Here is a 16,149-nt window from a genome sequence, read left to right on the forward strand (position 1 = left end):
CCGCCCTCCTGCTCAGGGTTGGGAGGAGAAAACGGATCCGGCACTCAGAACACAAAATACAACATCACTGTTTATCTTAAAAAGTAAGGAGGTCCTGGGGTTAAGTACACAAAGCACCTAAGTCCTTCGGGTAGTTTAGTGTCAGTTCTACAAAGTAAGCTTTGGCTTCCTGGCACCAGTGAGGCTCAATCTTCTGAGGTCTTCCAGAAGGCAGGTGAGAAGGATCCAGCAGCCCTCCCTCCTCGGTCACAGTCACAGGGCAGCCTTGGGCCAGACAGGAGGAGATGACAGATGACAACCAGACAGTAATATCCAACGGCTATTTACAGGGGGGCTGCTTCTGGGGCATGACTGCAATCACTTCATGAATGCCACTTCTGGGATCTCGCCCTTGGCCTGGAGAAAAATGAAAGGTCAGTAGAGGCAGGCCTACCCTCCCCACTTAGCAACCCCAGCTAACCTGACCTCCTGAAGGCCAGGAGATCCCAGTGTTTTTACCACTGTATTTCCAGACCTTACCTTGAGATGGGTGAAGGCCTGGGCAGATCTGGTGTAGTCCCAGTTGTTGTCCTGAAGGCACCTGGAATAGGGAGAACAGGCAGTTCCATAAGAACTCTAACCCCGGACGGACATTGTGGCTCATGCCTGTAATCCCAGCACTTTGGGAGGCTGAGGTGGGTGGATCACTTGAGGCCAGGAGTTTGAGACCAGCTTGGCCAACATGGTGAAACCCCATCGCTTAAAAAAAAAAAAAAACTCTGACTCCCCCTAAATGCCATTTGAAAGTCCATTCTTTTTTTTTGAGACGGAGTTTCACTCTTGTTACCCAGGCTGGAGTGCAATGGTGCGATCTCGGGTCACCGCGACCTCCACCTCCTGGGTTCAGGCAATTCTCCTGCCTCAGCCTCCTGAGTAGCTGGGATTACAGGCGTGAGCCACTACGCCCAGCCGGAAGTCCATTCTATAAAAGCACCCAAGTTTGCCAACAAGTATGTACATTCTTATATATCCTTGCACTACTTATACAATGAGAAATTAGTAAAAGATCAAATGTTCTACCAATGGTCTATCAGTGACAAGGAGGATTACACAGCTGTCAAGCCCAGGACAGTCTTACAGTGGCAGGGAGAGATGATCTGGTCTAAGTAAAGAAACTAAGTTGCAAAATAGGATATAAAAAGGAACTTCCATTTTGTCCATTTTGGCTTTTAATTTTTTTTTTTTTCAGACAGTCTCCCTCTGTTGTCCAGGCTGGAGTGCAGTGACTTGATCTCGACTCACTGCAACCTCCACCTCCTGGGTTCAAGCGATTCTCCTGCCTTAGTCTCCCTAGTAGCTGGGACTACAGGTGCATGCCACCATGCCCAGATAATTTTTTGTATTTTTTAGTAGAGACGGGGATTCATGATGTTAGCCAGGATGGTCTCCAGCTCCTGACCTCATGATGCCCACCTCAACCTCCCAAAGAGATGGGATTACAGATGTGAGCCACCACACCCGGTCAATTTTTTTTTTGAGACAGTCTCGCTCTGTCTCCCAGGCTGGAATGCAGTGTCACAAGCTCTGCCCACTGCAACCTCTGTCTCCCAGGTTAAAGCAATTCTCCTGCCTCAGTCTCTCAAGTAGCTGGGATTACAGGTTTGTGCCACCATGCCTGGCTACTTTTTTTTTTTGTATTTTTAGTAGAGACAGATTGGCTAGGCTAGTTTCAAACTCCTGACCTTGCGATCCACCCACCTCTGCCTCCCAAAGTGCTGGGATTACAGGCATGAGCCACTGCAGCTGGCTAAATTTTTTATGCTAATTTATGCATAGGCAAATTTTTTATAAACTATCTTTTTTTTTTTTTTTTTTTTTCCCTCAGACGAAGTCTCACTCTTTGGAGTGCAGTGGTGACATCTCAGCTCACAGCAACCTCCACCTCCCAGGTGCAAGTGATTCTCCCACCTCACACTCCTGAGTAGCTGGAACTATAGGGGCATGCCACCACACTCAGCTAATTTTTGTATTTTTAGTAGAGACACAGTTTCACCATGTTGGCCAGGACGGTCTCAATCTCTAGATCTCATGACCATCTCAGCCTCCCAAAGTGTTGGGATTACAGGCGTGAGCCACCATGCCCAGTTGACTACTGGGCTTTTTTAAGCAGCAAAAAGTTTTGACTTTTAAAATTTCAGGAGGCCAGGCAAGGTAGAGTTCATCCCAGCACTTTGGGAGGCCTAGGTGGGAAACATGGTGAAATCCCATCTCTACAAAGAAATACAAAAAAATTAGCTGGGTACCATGGCCTATGCCTGTAGTCCCAGCTACTCAGGTAGCTGAAGTGGGCCAATCACCTGAGCCCTAGCAGTGAGCTGTGATCACATCAACTGTACTCCAGCCTGGGCATCAGAATGAGACCCTGTCTCAAAACAAATCAGCAAATAAAAACTTGGCTGGCACAATGGCTCATGCCTATTAGCCCTGCATTTTGGGAGGCCGAGGCAGGAGGATTACGTGAGCTCAGGACCAGCCTGAGCAACACAGCAAGATGGTCTCTACAAAAAATTTTTAAAAAAGGCCAGGTGTGGTGGCTTACACCTGTAATCCAAGCACTTTGGAGGCCAAGGTGGGCGGATCACCTGAGGTTGGGAGTTCAAGACCAGCCTGACTAACATGGTGAAACCCTGTCTTAAAAAAAATAAAATAGGCCAGGCGTGGCGGCTCACGCCTATAATCCCAGCACTTTGGGAGGCCAAGGCAGTGGATCACGAGGTCAAGAGATCGAGACCATCCTGGTCAACAAAGGGAAACACCGTCTCTACTAAAAATACAAAAATTAACAGGGCATGGTGGCGCGCACCTGTAGTCCCAGCTACTTGGGAGGCTGAGGCAGGAGAATTACTTGAACCCAGGAGGCAGAGGTTGTGGTGAGCCGAGATTGCGCCATTGCACTCCAGCCTGGGTAACAAGAGCAAAACTCCGTCTCAAAAATAAATAAAATAAAATAAAAAAGCTGGGTGTGCTGGCACATGCCTGTAGTTCCAGCTACTCTGGAGGCTAAGGTGAGAGGATAGCTTGTGCCCAAGAGTTAGAGGTTACAGTGCGTTATGATCACCACTACACTCCAGCCTGGGTGACAGAGCAAGACCTTGTCTCTAATTAAAAAAAAAACAAAAACAAAAACAACCCACCTGTCAGGAGCTCTCATTAGTCACGACTACTCCTACTTTGGTTCAGTACATCCCCACCCTACATACATATGCCCAACACTCACTTCTGGGACCACTCGAGGTTCATGCCAGACTGGGTAGAGAATGCCTGCAACATTTCCTGCTGCTCTGGAGAGAGGGTGGGCACTGGGCTGGAGGAAGGCGTGGGTGCGGGCATAGCGAAGGCTCTTTGGATCTCTTCAGAACTGGCATTCCGCACAAATAGCTCGTCGTTTACAATACACAGCCTTGAGGACAAAGAGCACTTAAAAAGCTGGACAGATATATAATGTCATCCCCCAACATCATTCCTACTCTCAGATTCCTTCAGTATTCACAAGGTTCCCCTCCCACTCTGAGCTATTGTTACCTTTAATCATTTATCTCCTCCCATGGAATCCATGTTTGGAAGGATTATCTACCAAACACACTAGAGTTCTCCCAACACATGGACAGTTCTTAGTCCTTTATTTATCTTCACAACAAATTTAGGAAGTGAATATTGTTTTTTTTTGAGATGGAGTTTCGCTCTTGTTACCCAGGCTGGAGTGCAATGGCGCGATCTCGGCTCACCGCAACCTCCGCCTCCTGGGTTCAGGCAATTCTCCTGCCTCAGCCTCCTGAGTAGCTGGGATTACAGGCACGTGCCACCATGCCCAGCTAATTTTTTGTATCTTTAGTAGAGATGGGGTTTCACCAGGTTGAACAGGATGGTCTCGATCTCTTGACCTCGTGATCCACCAGCCTCGGCCTCCCAAAGTGCTGGGATTATAGGCTTGAGCCACTGCGCCCGGCCCGGAAGTGAATATTGTTAATATAAACTTTCAGATGAGGCAGCAGCCTACTTGCTAGAGGTGGAGCCAGGATGAAAACCCAAACAGTACAATTCCAGAGCCGCGCTCCTACCTAGCTCTTAACTACTATGTGAGCTTTCCCCAATTTCCTGTTGCCTTTCTGAAAGCACCCCGAAGACTGACTCTACCCTCCAATTACCACACTGTTGGCCATGGATTAGGACTGGTATCCAATGTGAAAAGCAGAATATTTACCCTGAATTGGTAGCAGGAACAGCAATGAATGTCCGGGTGAAGGCTCGCAAAGAATCCCGAGACTTTCCATCCACTGCAATGAGAACAAGAGCAACGACACCTTAGGATCACTAGTGGTTTACAAACAGCTTCTTGAATCATGGTCTTATTTGATACGAAGAACACTAGCGGGCCAGACAGGGATGATTAAATGTATAAGGGAAGTAGAGGTGGGGTGAAGGGTTGGGCAGAGAGTACAATAATACTAATAACTACTAACCCACTGATAGCATCTGTGTGCCAGGCCCAAGGCCAAGCACTTTGTAAGTTATTTCATTTTACTTCTATAGCACCACTGTGAGATGGCTATTACCCATCTTACAAATAAATAACCTAAGTCTTAGAGGTAATGTTACTTGTCCACGGCCCCACACAACCAAAACCAGGATGGAAACTAAGAACTGCCTGACTCCAAAGTCTTCCTAATCCCCAGGCTTTTCCAATATCCTGTCAGGACAGGCGGAGGGGAGGCCAAGCCAAGATGGCTTGGAGGCAAAATGGGAGAAGGAGTTCAAAAAGAAAATGGGGCCGGCGTGGTGGCTCACGCCTACAATCCCAGCACTTTGGGAGGCTGAGGCGGGTGGATCACGAGGTCAAGAGATCGAGACCATCCTGGTCAATGAGGTGAAACCCCGTCTCTACTAAAAATACAAAAATTAGCTGGGTATGGTGGTGCGTGCCTGTAGTCCCAGCTACTCGGGAGGCTGAGGCAGGAGAATTGCCTGAACCCAGGAGGTGGAGGTTGCAGTGAGCCGAGATCGTGCCATTGCACTCCAGTCTGGGTAACAATAACGAAACTCCGTCTCAAAAAAAAAAAGAAAAAGAAAAAGAAATGGGAGAGAAAGTAGCTGGGAAGCTAAGAGTGCTGAGGTACATTCCAGCTGGGGGTGGGACCATGCTACAAACTCAGGACTTTAAAGATTCTTACCTTCCTTGAAGACCCCATTGACAGAAAAACACAGCAGTGTGCTCTGAAACAGAAGCAGCATCAGGTACAATGTAGACTTCTGAGCGCACCCCAACCATGCCTATTAAATGCCACCCCCATCCCAATTCTAGGCTTCTGTCAGGGCACAAGCAGGAGCTTACTGTCTGGGCGCTTATGTCTACCACGAAGGAATTGACGTCGTGCTGCGTTTTGGGCAATTCGTTGAGGAAGGCGACAACATTGAGACGCGTGTGCTTCAATAGCCGGAACCGCAAGGCTGTGGGTAGAGAAAGCTCAGTGGGGCTGCCACATACTCCTGAGTTTTATGATAGATTCCTTCCCATGCCCTTTTCCCATCCTGTTTTGTTCACATCACACACTTACTAGGGTCTTTAAGCTTCTTCACATTTCTGCTATCTTTGAAATACTCGGCCAAGTTGCTTCTGGGGGAATAAGAGGAAAGGACACGGTGTCAGAGCATTGCTGCAGCAAGTGCTGCCCTGTATCTGCTGGGAAACCCTGTGGTACCAGGCAGATTCTGGGATGTGATACTTACCGGGCAGGGTTTTGAGGAATGAAAGGAATGCTAAGGGAACAACAGGCCCCATCATGGTAGGCATCTAGGAGCCCTTGCCGGTCTCCAGAGTCATAAATAGCATAGTACCTGTGGGAAAAACAAAAAAGAAAGCATAGGCTCTGTGGTCTAGAGCCACAGCAGGACCCAGTACCTCCCAAGAGTGAGCTGTGGCTGAGCACGGTGGCTCATGCCTATAATCCCACCACTTTAGGAGGCCCAGGCGGGTGAATTGCTTGAGCCCAGGAGTCTGAGACCAGCTTGGGCAACATGGTGAAACCCTGTCTCTACTAAAATTCCAAAAAAATGGCTGAACTTGGTGGCTCATGCCTGTAATGCTAGCACTTTGGGAGGCAGAGGCGGGTGGATCACCTGAGATACGGAGTTTGAGACCAAGCTGGCCAATGTGGCAAAACCCCATCTCTACTAAAAATACAAAAAATCAGCCAGGCATGGTGGCGGGCACCTGTAATCCCAGCTACTCAGGAGGCTGAAGCAGAAGAATCACTCTAACCCAGGAGGCAGAGGTTGCAGCAAGCTGAGATCATGCCATTGCACTCCAACCTGGGTGACAGAGTGAGACTCCATCTCAAAAAAAAAAGAAAAAAAAATTAGCTGGGCGTGGTGGCAGCCACCTGTAATCCAGCTATGGAGAGGCTGAGACAGAAGAACCTCTTGAACCTAGAAGGTAGAGGTTGCAGTGAGCCAAGATTGTGCCACTGCACTCCAGCTAAGGCAACAGAATGAGACTCTGTCCAAAAAAAAAAAAAAAAAAAAAAAAAAAAAAAAGTGAGGTGTGCCTGGGTCTGCCCGACTTTCCTCAACCTTGGGCTGTGGGAAAGGGGGTCCTGGGATACTTACTGCTGAAGGAAGTGCAGGACCAGACTCTTCAAGTTTTCTGTTCCAAAATAGCTTCCCTGGAATCAAACAGGTATTAGGACCATGTAAGCAGTATTCCCTTCACACACGAGTTGTTACTCTGTCCGTGCTTCTTACCTTACAGGGCGGTAACGTCGTGGGGGGTTCAATATCAAAGGCAATTGGTGGGGGTAGCTCATGGCCATCCTGTGGAAAGAAGTAAAAGTTGACACTGTAGACTGGGCATAGTGGCTCACAGCTGTGATCTCAGAACTTTGGGAGGCTGAGGCAGGAGGATGGCTTCAGCCCAGAAGTTCAAGACAAGCCTGGGCAACATGGCAAAACCCCATCTCTATCAAAATTACAAAAATCATCTGGGCATGGTGGTGCATGCCTCTATTCCCAGCTACTTGGAAGGCTGAAGTGGGAGGATAACTTGAGCCTGGCAGGTGGAGGTTACAGTAAAAGCTAAGATTGTAGCACTGCACTCTAGCCTGGAAAATAGAGCCAGATCTTATCTCAAAAAACAAAACAAACGGAAAGTTGTCAGTGCAAACATGAGAGAAAAAGACTGGATGCATAAATAGAATGAAGAACTAGGAGAGAAGGGTCAAACGTCAAGTGTAAAAGCATCATGAAAAGTATCCAGGAATCCAGGCCAGGCGTGGTGGCTCACACCTATAATCCCAGCACATTGGGAGGCTGAGGTAAGTGGATCACTTGAGGTCAGGAGTTCAAGACCAGCCTGGCCAACATGGTGAAACACCATGTTGTTTCACCAGCCTGGCCTCAGGGAAAAATGGCCCCCACTCCCTACTAAAAATACAAAGAGGTTGGGGCGCTGTGGCTCACACCTGTAATCCCAGCACTTTGGAAGGCCGAGGTGAGCAGATCACCTGAGGTCGAGAGTTCAAGACCAACCTGACCAACATGGCAAAATCTCATCTCTACTAAAAATACAAAAAATTAGCCAGGCACGTGGCAGGCACTTGTAATCCCAGCTACTCGAGAGGCTAAGGCAGGAGAATCCCTTGAACCGGGAGGTGGAGGTTGCAGTGAGCTGAGATCACGTCACTGCACTGTAGCCTGGGCAACAAGAGTGAGACTCCATCTCAAAAAACCAAACCAAACCAAATAAAATTAGCCAGGCGTCTTGGGGCATGCCTGTAATCCCAGCTACTTAGGAGGCTGAGGCAGAAGACTCGCTTGAACCCAGGAAGCAGAGGTTGCAGTGAGTGGAGATTGCACCACTGCACTCTGGGTAACAGAACAAGACTCTGCTGAAAAAAAAAAAAAAAAAAAAAAAAAAAGGAAAAAAGGGCAGGGTGCAGTGGCTTATACCTGTAATCCTATAATCCCGGCACTTTGGGAGGCTGAGATGGGTAGATCACCTGAAGTCAGGAGTTCAAGGCCAGCCTGGCCAACATGGTGTAACCCCGTCTCTACTAAAAATATGAAAATTAGCCAAGCGTGGTGGTGCCTATAATCTCAGCCATTGGGAGGCTGAGGCAGGAGAATCACTTGAACCTGGGAGGAGGAAGTGACAGTCAGCTGAAATCATGCAGTTGCACTCCAGCCTGAGTGACAGGGCGAGACTCCGTCTCAAAAAATGAAAAAAGAAAAGTATCCAGAAATCTTGTGAGTGAGAAATGCTGTGTGCTTGTTAAAATGAAAAAAAATTATAGACTTACCAGGCGTAATAACTTGGGAAATCGTTCACGAATGGCGCTGTCAAGAATGGGACAGAAGTGAGTGACGATTCAGAGCCACCGTGCCTCCTGGGCTGCTCTAGGAGCAAATATACCAAACCCAAGGGACAGCCCATCCCATCCTGCTCATCCCTCCACTCCTTCCCAGCCTGCGCTCAGGAAAAAATGGCCCCCACTCCCCACCTGACCCGGGGCACCCAGACACGGACTGCCTTGAAGGCTGTCTCTTTTCTCTCTGCCTGACTCTGAGTGCCACAATGAACAGCACTCCAAGCCCAGGCTTTAAGCCCAGGACCTCCTTCCCCTCCCTGCCCCCCTTACCTTCCACCTACTCACCTGTGCAGCCCCGGGAGGAGGGAATGGGGTGGGAGCCCAGGGGCTCCGCTGCCTCACCAGGTATCCATCAGTTCTGCCAGGTCTGGCCTTGGCCAAGACCCAAACACACCACAGGGATGGCACAGGATGTTGGGGCAGGGAGATGAGCAGGTGGGGCTCAGGAATTGAGAAGCAAAGGAATAAGAAAGGAAAGGAAAAGCAGGAAAAAGAGAAAAAGGCAGGATGGGGCAGGGACAGGGGCAAGGGAGAGATGGAGGAGGTCTAAGAGATAGAGAGGAAAAGGCAAGAGAAAGCAAAGAAAAAGGGAAAGAACTACAAGGTAAGAACGCATCTAGAAAAACGAGGGAGAAAGAAAAGGGAGAAAGACAGCCTGACACAGCCCTTTCTTTCAGCAGCCCCATCCCTGTGGTCCAAGTTAGAAATGAGAAACAAATCTTTGCTGTGACGAGTGGGCACTTGCTGTTGGCCAGGTCTCTGTCTGCTACCTGGGTCCCGATCTGAGCTGGGCATGGGAAGCAAAGCAGCCATGGGGGCAGGAGACCTCCCTCAGAAGGTGTAAGGGTTCAGGACCCTGCATGGTTGTGAGGGTGAGGGTCTCTGCCTCACCTCTGTTGCCTTCAAGTTCTCTCCTGATGGCCCCTCTGCGACTGTGCCTGTCTTAGGTTGTTCCTTCCCTGAGGAATCTTACCCGTCTCTGGCTAACCAGCCATCCACTGGGGCCAAACAGGGTGATGTGCAGTGTGTGAGTGAGGGAGAGGCAGCGCCCCCGAGGGGGTCGGTTCTCTGTCTCCTTGGTAGACTATGCCCCCATGGCCTCCACGCCCAGCACCTGCCTTGGGAGTCCCACGCCTGCTGGCGGGGCCCCAGCTCTGGTCACATCTTGGGGAACCCAGGTTTCTTCTCCAGGGAGAGCCCAGGTCATAGCACTGGGCAAGAGACAGACTGCATGGCACCAGCCCCTAGGAAGCCTCAACCTCAGCATGGGCAGGAAAGCCCAGGCAACAGCCTTGGGCAAATGGATCTTGAGAAAAGGGTCCCTCTTGGCACAAGGGCAAGAGGGGCCATCACAGTACACAAGGAGGGAAGGCCCATCTCAGAAGGAAATCTCAGATAGGGAGAGCTTCCTCAGCCCATGGACACCAGGCTCTTGGCACAAGGCAACACCATCTATAGGGTATGTACAAGATACCCTCTGGTCAGAGTAGAAATGGGGAGTTGCCTTTCCTGGAACAACAGGATAGGGGAGATTCTAGAAAAGGCTGTGTTCAGGAAGCAAAGAGAAAGAAGGGCCACAGTCCCAGCAGTCAGGTGAAAAGTAAAGAGAGGAGATCTTAGGACAAAGCTAGAAGGCACAGACAGACCAAAGTGGGGAGCACGTGATCCTCCCAAAGGATAGGTGGCTCCAGCTCAGGGCTGCACATCTCCTGCAGACGGTCACTGGTCAGGATGCATTAGCTCAGCCTCCCAGGGGGTGAAGGTCCCCAGGAGGGGAGACAGAGTCTACAACTGACCTGATGTAGGTGGACTGGTCTCTGAAGGTGTCACACAGGGAGTTTCCGTCAAGCCACAGCTCTTCTAGCTTCAGGCCCTTTATCTTGTCCAACTCCCGCTCAGACTTCAACTGCAAAGGGTGGGGGGAAAAATGGGAGGAGATTGTGGTGAAGAGAGCCAGTTGGATCCCCACACCTCCAATCCCTACCATTAGCTCTGCTCTGAGATCTTGTTTAATCTTTTTAGATTTTCTTTTTTTTTTTTTTTTTTTTTTAAATTTTAGAGACAAGGTCTTGCTTTGTCACCCAGGCTTCAGTGCCATGGCATGATCATAGTTCACTGTAGCCTCAAACTCCTGGACTCAAGAGATCCTACCACCTCAGACTCCTGGGTAGCTAGGACTACAGGCATGTGACATCATGCTGGCCTTTTTCATTAAACATTTTCTGAGACACGTTGCTCAGGCTGGAATGCAATGGCACAATCATAACTCACTGCAGCCTTGAGCTCCTGAGCTCAAGCAATCCTCCCACCTCAGCCCCCTGAAGTAGCTAGGCAAACTCCTATCCTTAAGTGATGCTCCTGCCTTGGCCTCCCAAAGTGTTGGGATTACAGTCGCAAGCTACCACATCTGGCCTGAGTTCTTTCTCTTGGCTCTTGCAGTCACCAGACAAACCCTGCACACCCTCTACCCACCCCCCTCAAAAACACAGCCAAGGTATCAACTCTTACTTCATTTCCAGAAAGGTTTAGGATCTTCAGGTTGGGTGCCTTCTGCACAATGCTAGACATGTCATCCAGCCTGTATAGCCTGTTGTTGCTCAAGTTCAAGGACAATAGCTGTGAGGAGAAAGGAGTTTAAAGGAAGCACCACCAGCAAGTGGATCAGAGACAAATTTGCCCTCTAGCCACATCCTATCTAACCCACCCTGCTTCCTCATGCCTAATATTGGGTCAAAGGCGTTACCTCAGGGATGTTCTCTTCAATGATTCTCAGGGTAGCTGCCATACAGCTTCTTCGATTCAGGACAACATCAATGTTCTGGGCCACCAAATCTTCAGGAAGAAGGGAAGGAAAGGAAAACTGAGAGGTCTTGCCCAGGCCAGCGTTAGCACTAAAATATCCTCAAATTTTCCCTCCCTGACAGATCCCCACCTGTCACCACCTATCTGAGAACTACTGTTATCAACCATACCTGGGTCTGAACGAAGGCCCTTGAGGTCAAGGGCTTGTTGGGAGCCATCATATCGTTTGCTCATGATCAGCTACAAAGGAAGACAGGTTTAGTGGTTACTGGGATTGTGTGTGTGGGGTGGGGGTGTGAGAAGTGGTAAGACTGGGTTGGAAACTTATCTAATTTGAGCCTGCCTCACCTTTAGCTGTTCTACTTGCTCTGGCTTCAGTTCATTCAGTATAGTCGGGGGCGGAGCAGAGGAGTTGATGATGATAGATATCTGGAGGGAAGACACAAAGGGCACAGAAAACTCGAGGGGAGCCTAAGCTGCAAGACCAAGACCCAGTCCCTTCTCTGATCACCAACCTCCACCTCCAGCCAAGCTAGGCCCTTTAAACACACCCTTCGATTCTCCCGATCCAAAATCTTATAGTTGATAGCTTTCAATGCAGAGGCAGTGCTGGCATCCTCAACAAAGAACTGGGCCCGTGTATTCTCATAGTGAAACTGCAAGAGGAAACAGGAGCGTTACACTGGGAGTCCAGAGCCCCCTGCCCATCCCTGCTGCCCAGCCAGCCAGCCACTCAGGCCTTGTCTTACCTCAATAGGGGTGAAGGGCACACTGCACTTGCTCTGAATCATGCTCAGGAGCCATGCTTTGTCATACTTTTTGCCATAAGGAATCTAGAAATGGGAGAGAAAAGAAGGGAATTGTAAGTAAGGCCGAATAGCAGACCCAATACAATGCCTTTTATACCTTCTACTAAACTTTAAAAGACATTCTAAAGAAAGGACCAGTATTAGGTTTTCTACTCGAGACACACGTAGGATCTTCAGGTTGGGTGCCTTCTGCACAATACTAGACATGTCATACAGCCTATATAGCCTATTGTTGCTCAAGTTAAAGGACAATAGCTGTGAACTCCTTTCTGTCCACTTACACTTACTATTTTTTCTCTTTTTAGTAACAGGGCCTCACTCTGTCACTCAGGCTGGAGTGCAGTGGTGCAATCATAGCTCACTGCAGCCTTCATCTCCTGGGCTCAAGCAATCCTCCTGTCAGCCTTCTGGAGTAGCTAGGGCTATAGGCATGTACCACCATGCTTGGCTTCCCTTTTCTGTAGAGAAGGGGTCTTGCTGTATTTCCAGACTGGTCTTAAACTCCCAGCCCCAAGTGATCCCCTGCCTCAGCCTCTCAAAGTGCAGGGAGCATAGGCATGAGCCCCTGCACCCAGCCCACTTAAACTTATCCCTCAAAAAAAAAATCAATTTTTTGATTCTAAAAGTTCCAAGATATTATTTACACCTGGCCTGCCCCTCAGAGAACTCCAGGGACTCCCAGCCCCACACTCAGCTTGAGCCAAATGAAGACATCCAGAGAAATTACTCCCTCCCCCAACCAGTTTTCATATTTCTCATTTACCCCTTCTCTGAACCTGCTCTAAGGTGTCTGAAGATACTGATTCCTAGGAGAAAAGATAGATGCTTGACTGTGAAGTAAAGAGCTGAGAAAAATAATTTTTGGGCCGGATGTGGTGGCTCATGCTTGTAATCCCAGCAGTTTGGGAGGCTGAGGCAGGCAGATCACAAGGTCAGGAGTTTGAGACCAGCCTGGCTAATATGGCAAAACCTTGTCTCTACTAAAAATACAAAAATTAGCCAGGCGTAGTAGTGGACACCTGTAGTTCCAGCTATTCAGAAGGCTGAAACAGAAGAATCACTTGATGGTCAGGCACGGTGGTTCACGCCTATAATCCCAGCACTCTGGGAAGCCGAGGCGGGTGGATCACAAGGTCAGGAGATCGAGATCGTCCTGGTCAATGAGTTGAAATCCCGTCTCTAGTAAAAATACAAAAATTAGCTGGGCATGGTGGTGAGCGCCTGTCGTCTCAGCTACTCGGGAGGCTGAGGCAGGAGAATTGCTTGAACCCAGGAGACGGAGGTTGCAGTGAGCTGAGATCGTGCCATTGCACTCCAGTCTGGGTAACAACAGTGAAACTCCATCCAAAAAAAAAGAAGAATCACTTGAACCAGGCAGGCGGAAGCTACAGTGAGCTGAGATCACACCACTGCACTTCAGCCTGGGTGATAGAGCAGACTCCATCTCAAAAAAAAATAGTAATTTTTGTGGAATAAAACTAAACATCTCCAGGCTGACTGCAGCCTCCCATCGCTACCGCACTATCTACTTTCTCCAAGAACTCACTGTAATTTTGAACCAGTTCTTTGAGGTCCCATCCTGGCTGGTGCCAGCTCCTCCTCTCTCTGAAGGAGCTCTGTCTCTCCGCACGGTAACATGAATGCGATCTCGATCATGCCACGTATCGCCCCGACGGTTAGGCCGGGTGGTATAGGGGTTGCTGTGGGCAAGCAGAGAATAAAATGACCATAAATGCTAGGAAAGTCTTCTCAGAGACCTACCTGCACTGTTAGTGGGACTACAACTAAGATTGTTCAATCATTAAGCCACTCCTGGCATTTCTCACTCTTTCAGGTTGGAAAGGAAATAACATGGACAGTAAAAGGGCCATATAATCTCATGGGCCACTAAATTCAAACCAGACCAACTGGTCACTTACTATCGTACTCGGGGACCATCTTGGGCATCACTCATTGCCACATCTCCATCATCTTCCTCAAGGCGGGAAGACCGAATACTAGAACCACCTCTTCCAGACCTACGGTTTCCTTCACCATATTTCCACCGGAAGGGACCCCGGCCTTTCTTCCTTCTTTGAGGGAAATTAACACGTTCATCATCGTGCTCTGAAGTTAGAAACAGGAACACAAATTAGGAGTAAGTAACTGGTCCTGCTTGGCGTAGCAATCAGTTTCTAGTACTCTGCACTATGGGAAGAAATACATACTAACTACAGAGGCCATGTCCATGCAAACTCCACTGGCAGTCCAGCGGTAAGAACCCTCTCTGTGGGAGGGAAGCATCAGGGAAGTTATTGGAAAATTGTGTAGGGCTTTTGAAAAATGAAGCAGAGGCCGGGCACGGTGGCTTATGCGTATAATCCCAGTACTTTGGGAGGCCGAGGCGGGTGGATCACGAGGTCAAGAGATCGAGACTATCCTGGTCAACAAGGTGAAACCCCGTCTCTACTAAAAACACAAAAATTAGCTGGGCATGGTGGTACGCGCCTGTAGTCCCAGCCACATGGGAGGCTGAGGCAGGAGAATTGCTTGAACCCAGGAGGCGGAGGTTGCGGTGAGCCGAGATCATGCCATTGCACTCCAGTCTGGGTAACAAGAGCGAAACTCCATCTCAAAAAAAAAAAAAAACAAGAAAAAAGAAAAATGAAGCAGAAACTGGAATTAGAGAGAAGCAGAAGGTAGAAATGTGACAACCAAAAGTGTAACTGAACACAAATCAGACCTCTGATAGCCACGTGAAATCTGCCACTCAGTACTTTTTCTCCACAGTACAGATGCCAGTTACAAATATGACCAATTTAAGGATCCTCTAAAAAATTCTTCTTGTTCTCAAATTGCCACTTGGAAGTTTTGTGAGGAGCTCTTCATTTCCTTGGCCAGAAATGGCCTTTAACTCAGAAGACAGACAACTTCTAGACTCAGGATCTACTGGCAGTGCCAGGCTCAGGTGCTTAACCAGGGATCCTGGAATGCTCTCCAGGAATATGACCTTCTGACACATGCTGTGTAGGACTGGCATCTTTAAAAGGTCTCTAACTCCCAAAAGAAGTCTGCCTAATACAGATACTGTAAACAATGAATCTCAACAAATGACCCCAAGAAAAAAAGTACACAGAAGGCGCACCTAACATTCACTGAGAACTTTCTCCAGTGCCGGCCACTATGCTTCAGGCACTTGATAGAAATGATCTCATTCCCCGCACCCCTGCCCGCCTCCTCCACTCTTAAAAAACAGATACTGTTGTTATTCCGCATTAAGGAGGTGGAAAACGAGTTTTAAATTCACGGTTTCAACCTCCGCCATGCACTCCTAACTACTACAAAGGACTAACATCCAGTGTAGTGTTCAGACTAGAACATCCAGTTGAGGTGTCTCAAATATTAAGCCAAACCCAGGCCCGAGGTTTCAAGACCGACTGGACGCAGTAAAAAATAGGGCACCAGGGCAGCCCACGAGCAGGGCACTAACTCACATTAAAGGAAGAGTCAGGCCGCCAAACCGAACTGACAGGCATCAACCACCCACAAAGTTCAAAGGAATCCGGTCACCCCACCCCCAAGCCACCCGCTCCGAGCCGCAGGTCCTCCAACACCAGGATTCCAACAGGAATCCAGGAGTTCAACAACTCGGTGTCCACCTCAAGTGCTCCCGGTTCCTCCGCGCGCCGCTCCCCACGGACGCCGAGCCCCTGCGGCCTCACGTCCCGGGGGCTGAGGCCTAGGCCGGCGCCTCCCACCCGGGGGTCCCAGATAGCCGGCTCTCGACTCAAGGACCAGCACTGACCGCTGTACGACTTCCCCTCGTCCGCCATACCACAGCGAAGAGCAAGGGCGGGCTCAGGCGCGGGCCGCTACGCCACCAAACGTCCGAACCCCCAAGCGCTCAGGACCAAAGTGTCCCTACGACGGGCGCCACCGCATTTATTCGGAATAGCACGTCGCGCGCCGCTGACGTTCTAGGCTGTGGGCGGTGCCACTGCTGTAGAAAGCGCGGCCACTGCGCGTGCGCACACTGAAGCCCGTCGTGTGAGGGGCGGGGCCCGACCCTCCACGCCCCGCCCAAGGCCTGAGCTTGCGGAATTCCGGCTGGCTGCCAGCAGCTCCTGGCACCTTTTCATTTGTCCGCTGACGCTGCCCTG

General features: G+C 49.5%; 1 protein-coding gene across 3 annotated transcripts; it reads right to left on the minus strand.

The window, feature by feature from the left end:
- Positions 1-52: 52 nt before the first annotated feature.
- On the minus strand, positions 53-15,906 carry NXF1 (nuclear RNA export factor 1). Of its 3 annotated transcripts, XM_054241494.2 has the most exons (22): positions 15,795-15,906; positions 14,498-14,595; positions 13,930-14,116; positions 13,557-13,710; positions 11,951-12,034; positions 11,753-11,857; positions 11,550-11,630; positions 11,372-11,441; positions 11,143-11,231; positions 10,908-11,015; positions 10,196-10,305; positions 8,331-8,367; positions 6,778-6,846; positions 6,643-6,698; positions 5,764-5,871; positions 5,592-5,650; positions 5,369-5,484; positions 5,208-5,250; positions 4,241-4,313; positions 3,257-3,439; positions 520-580; positions 53-396 (listed from the first exon to the last, which is right to left on the minus strand). In XM_054241494.2, exons 2-22 carry the CDS (start codon positions 14,577-14,579, stop codon positions 358-360), a joined length of 1,914 nt encoding a protein of 637 aa, XP_054097469.1. In that variant the 5' UTR covers positions 14,580-14,595; positions 15,795-15,906; the 3' UTR covers positions 53-357. The 3 variants fall into 3 exon arrangements, with proteins under 3 accessions (XP_054097469.1, XP_054097470.1, XP_002755484.1); XM_054241495.2 differs by lacking the exon at positions 14,498-14,595 and having other exon boundaries at positions 15,825-15,906; XM_002755438.6 differs by lacking the exon at positions 14,498-14,595.
- Positions 15,907-16,149: the final 243 nt, after the last annotated feature.

Source organism: Callithrix jacchus, chromosome 10 (genome assembly GCF_049354715.1).
Source record: "Callithrix jacchus isolate 240 chromosome 10, calJac240_pri, whole genome shotgun sequence".
Lineage (NCBI taxonomy): Eukaryota > Metazoa > Chordata > Mammalia > Primates > Cebidae > Callithrix > Callithrix jacchus.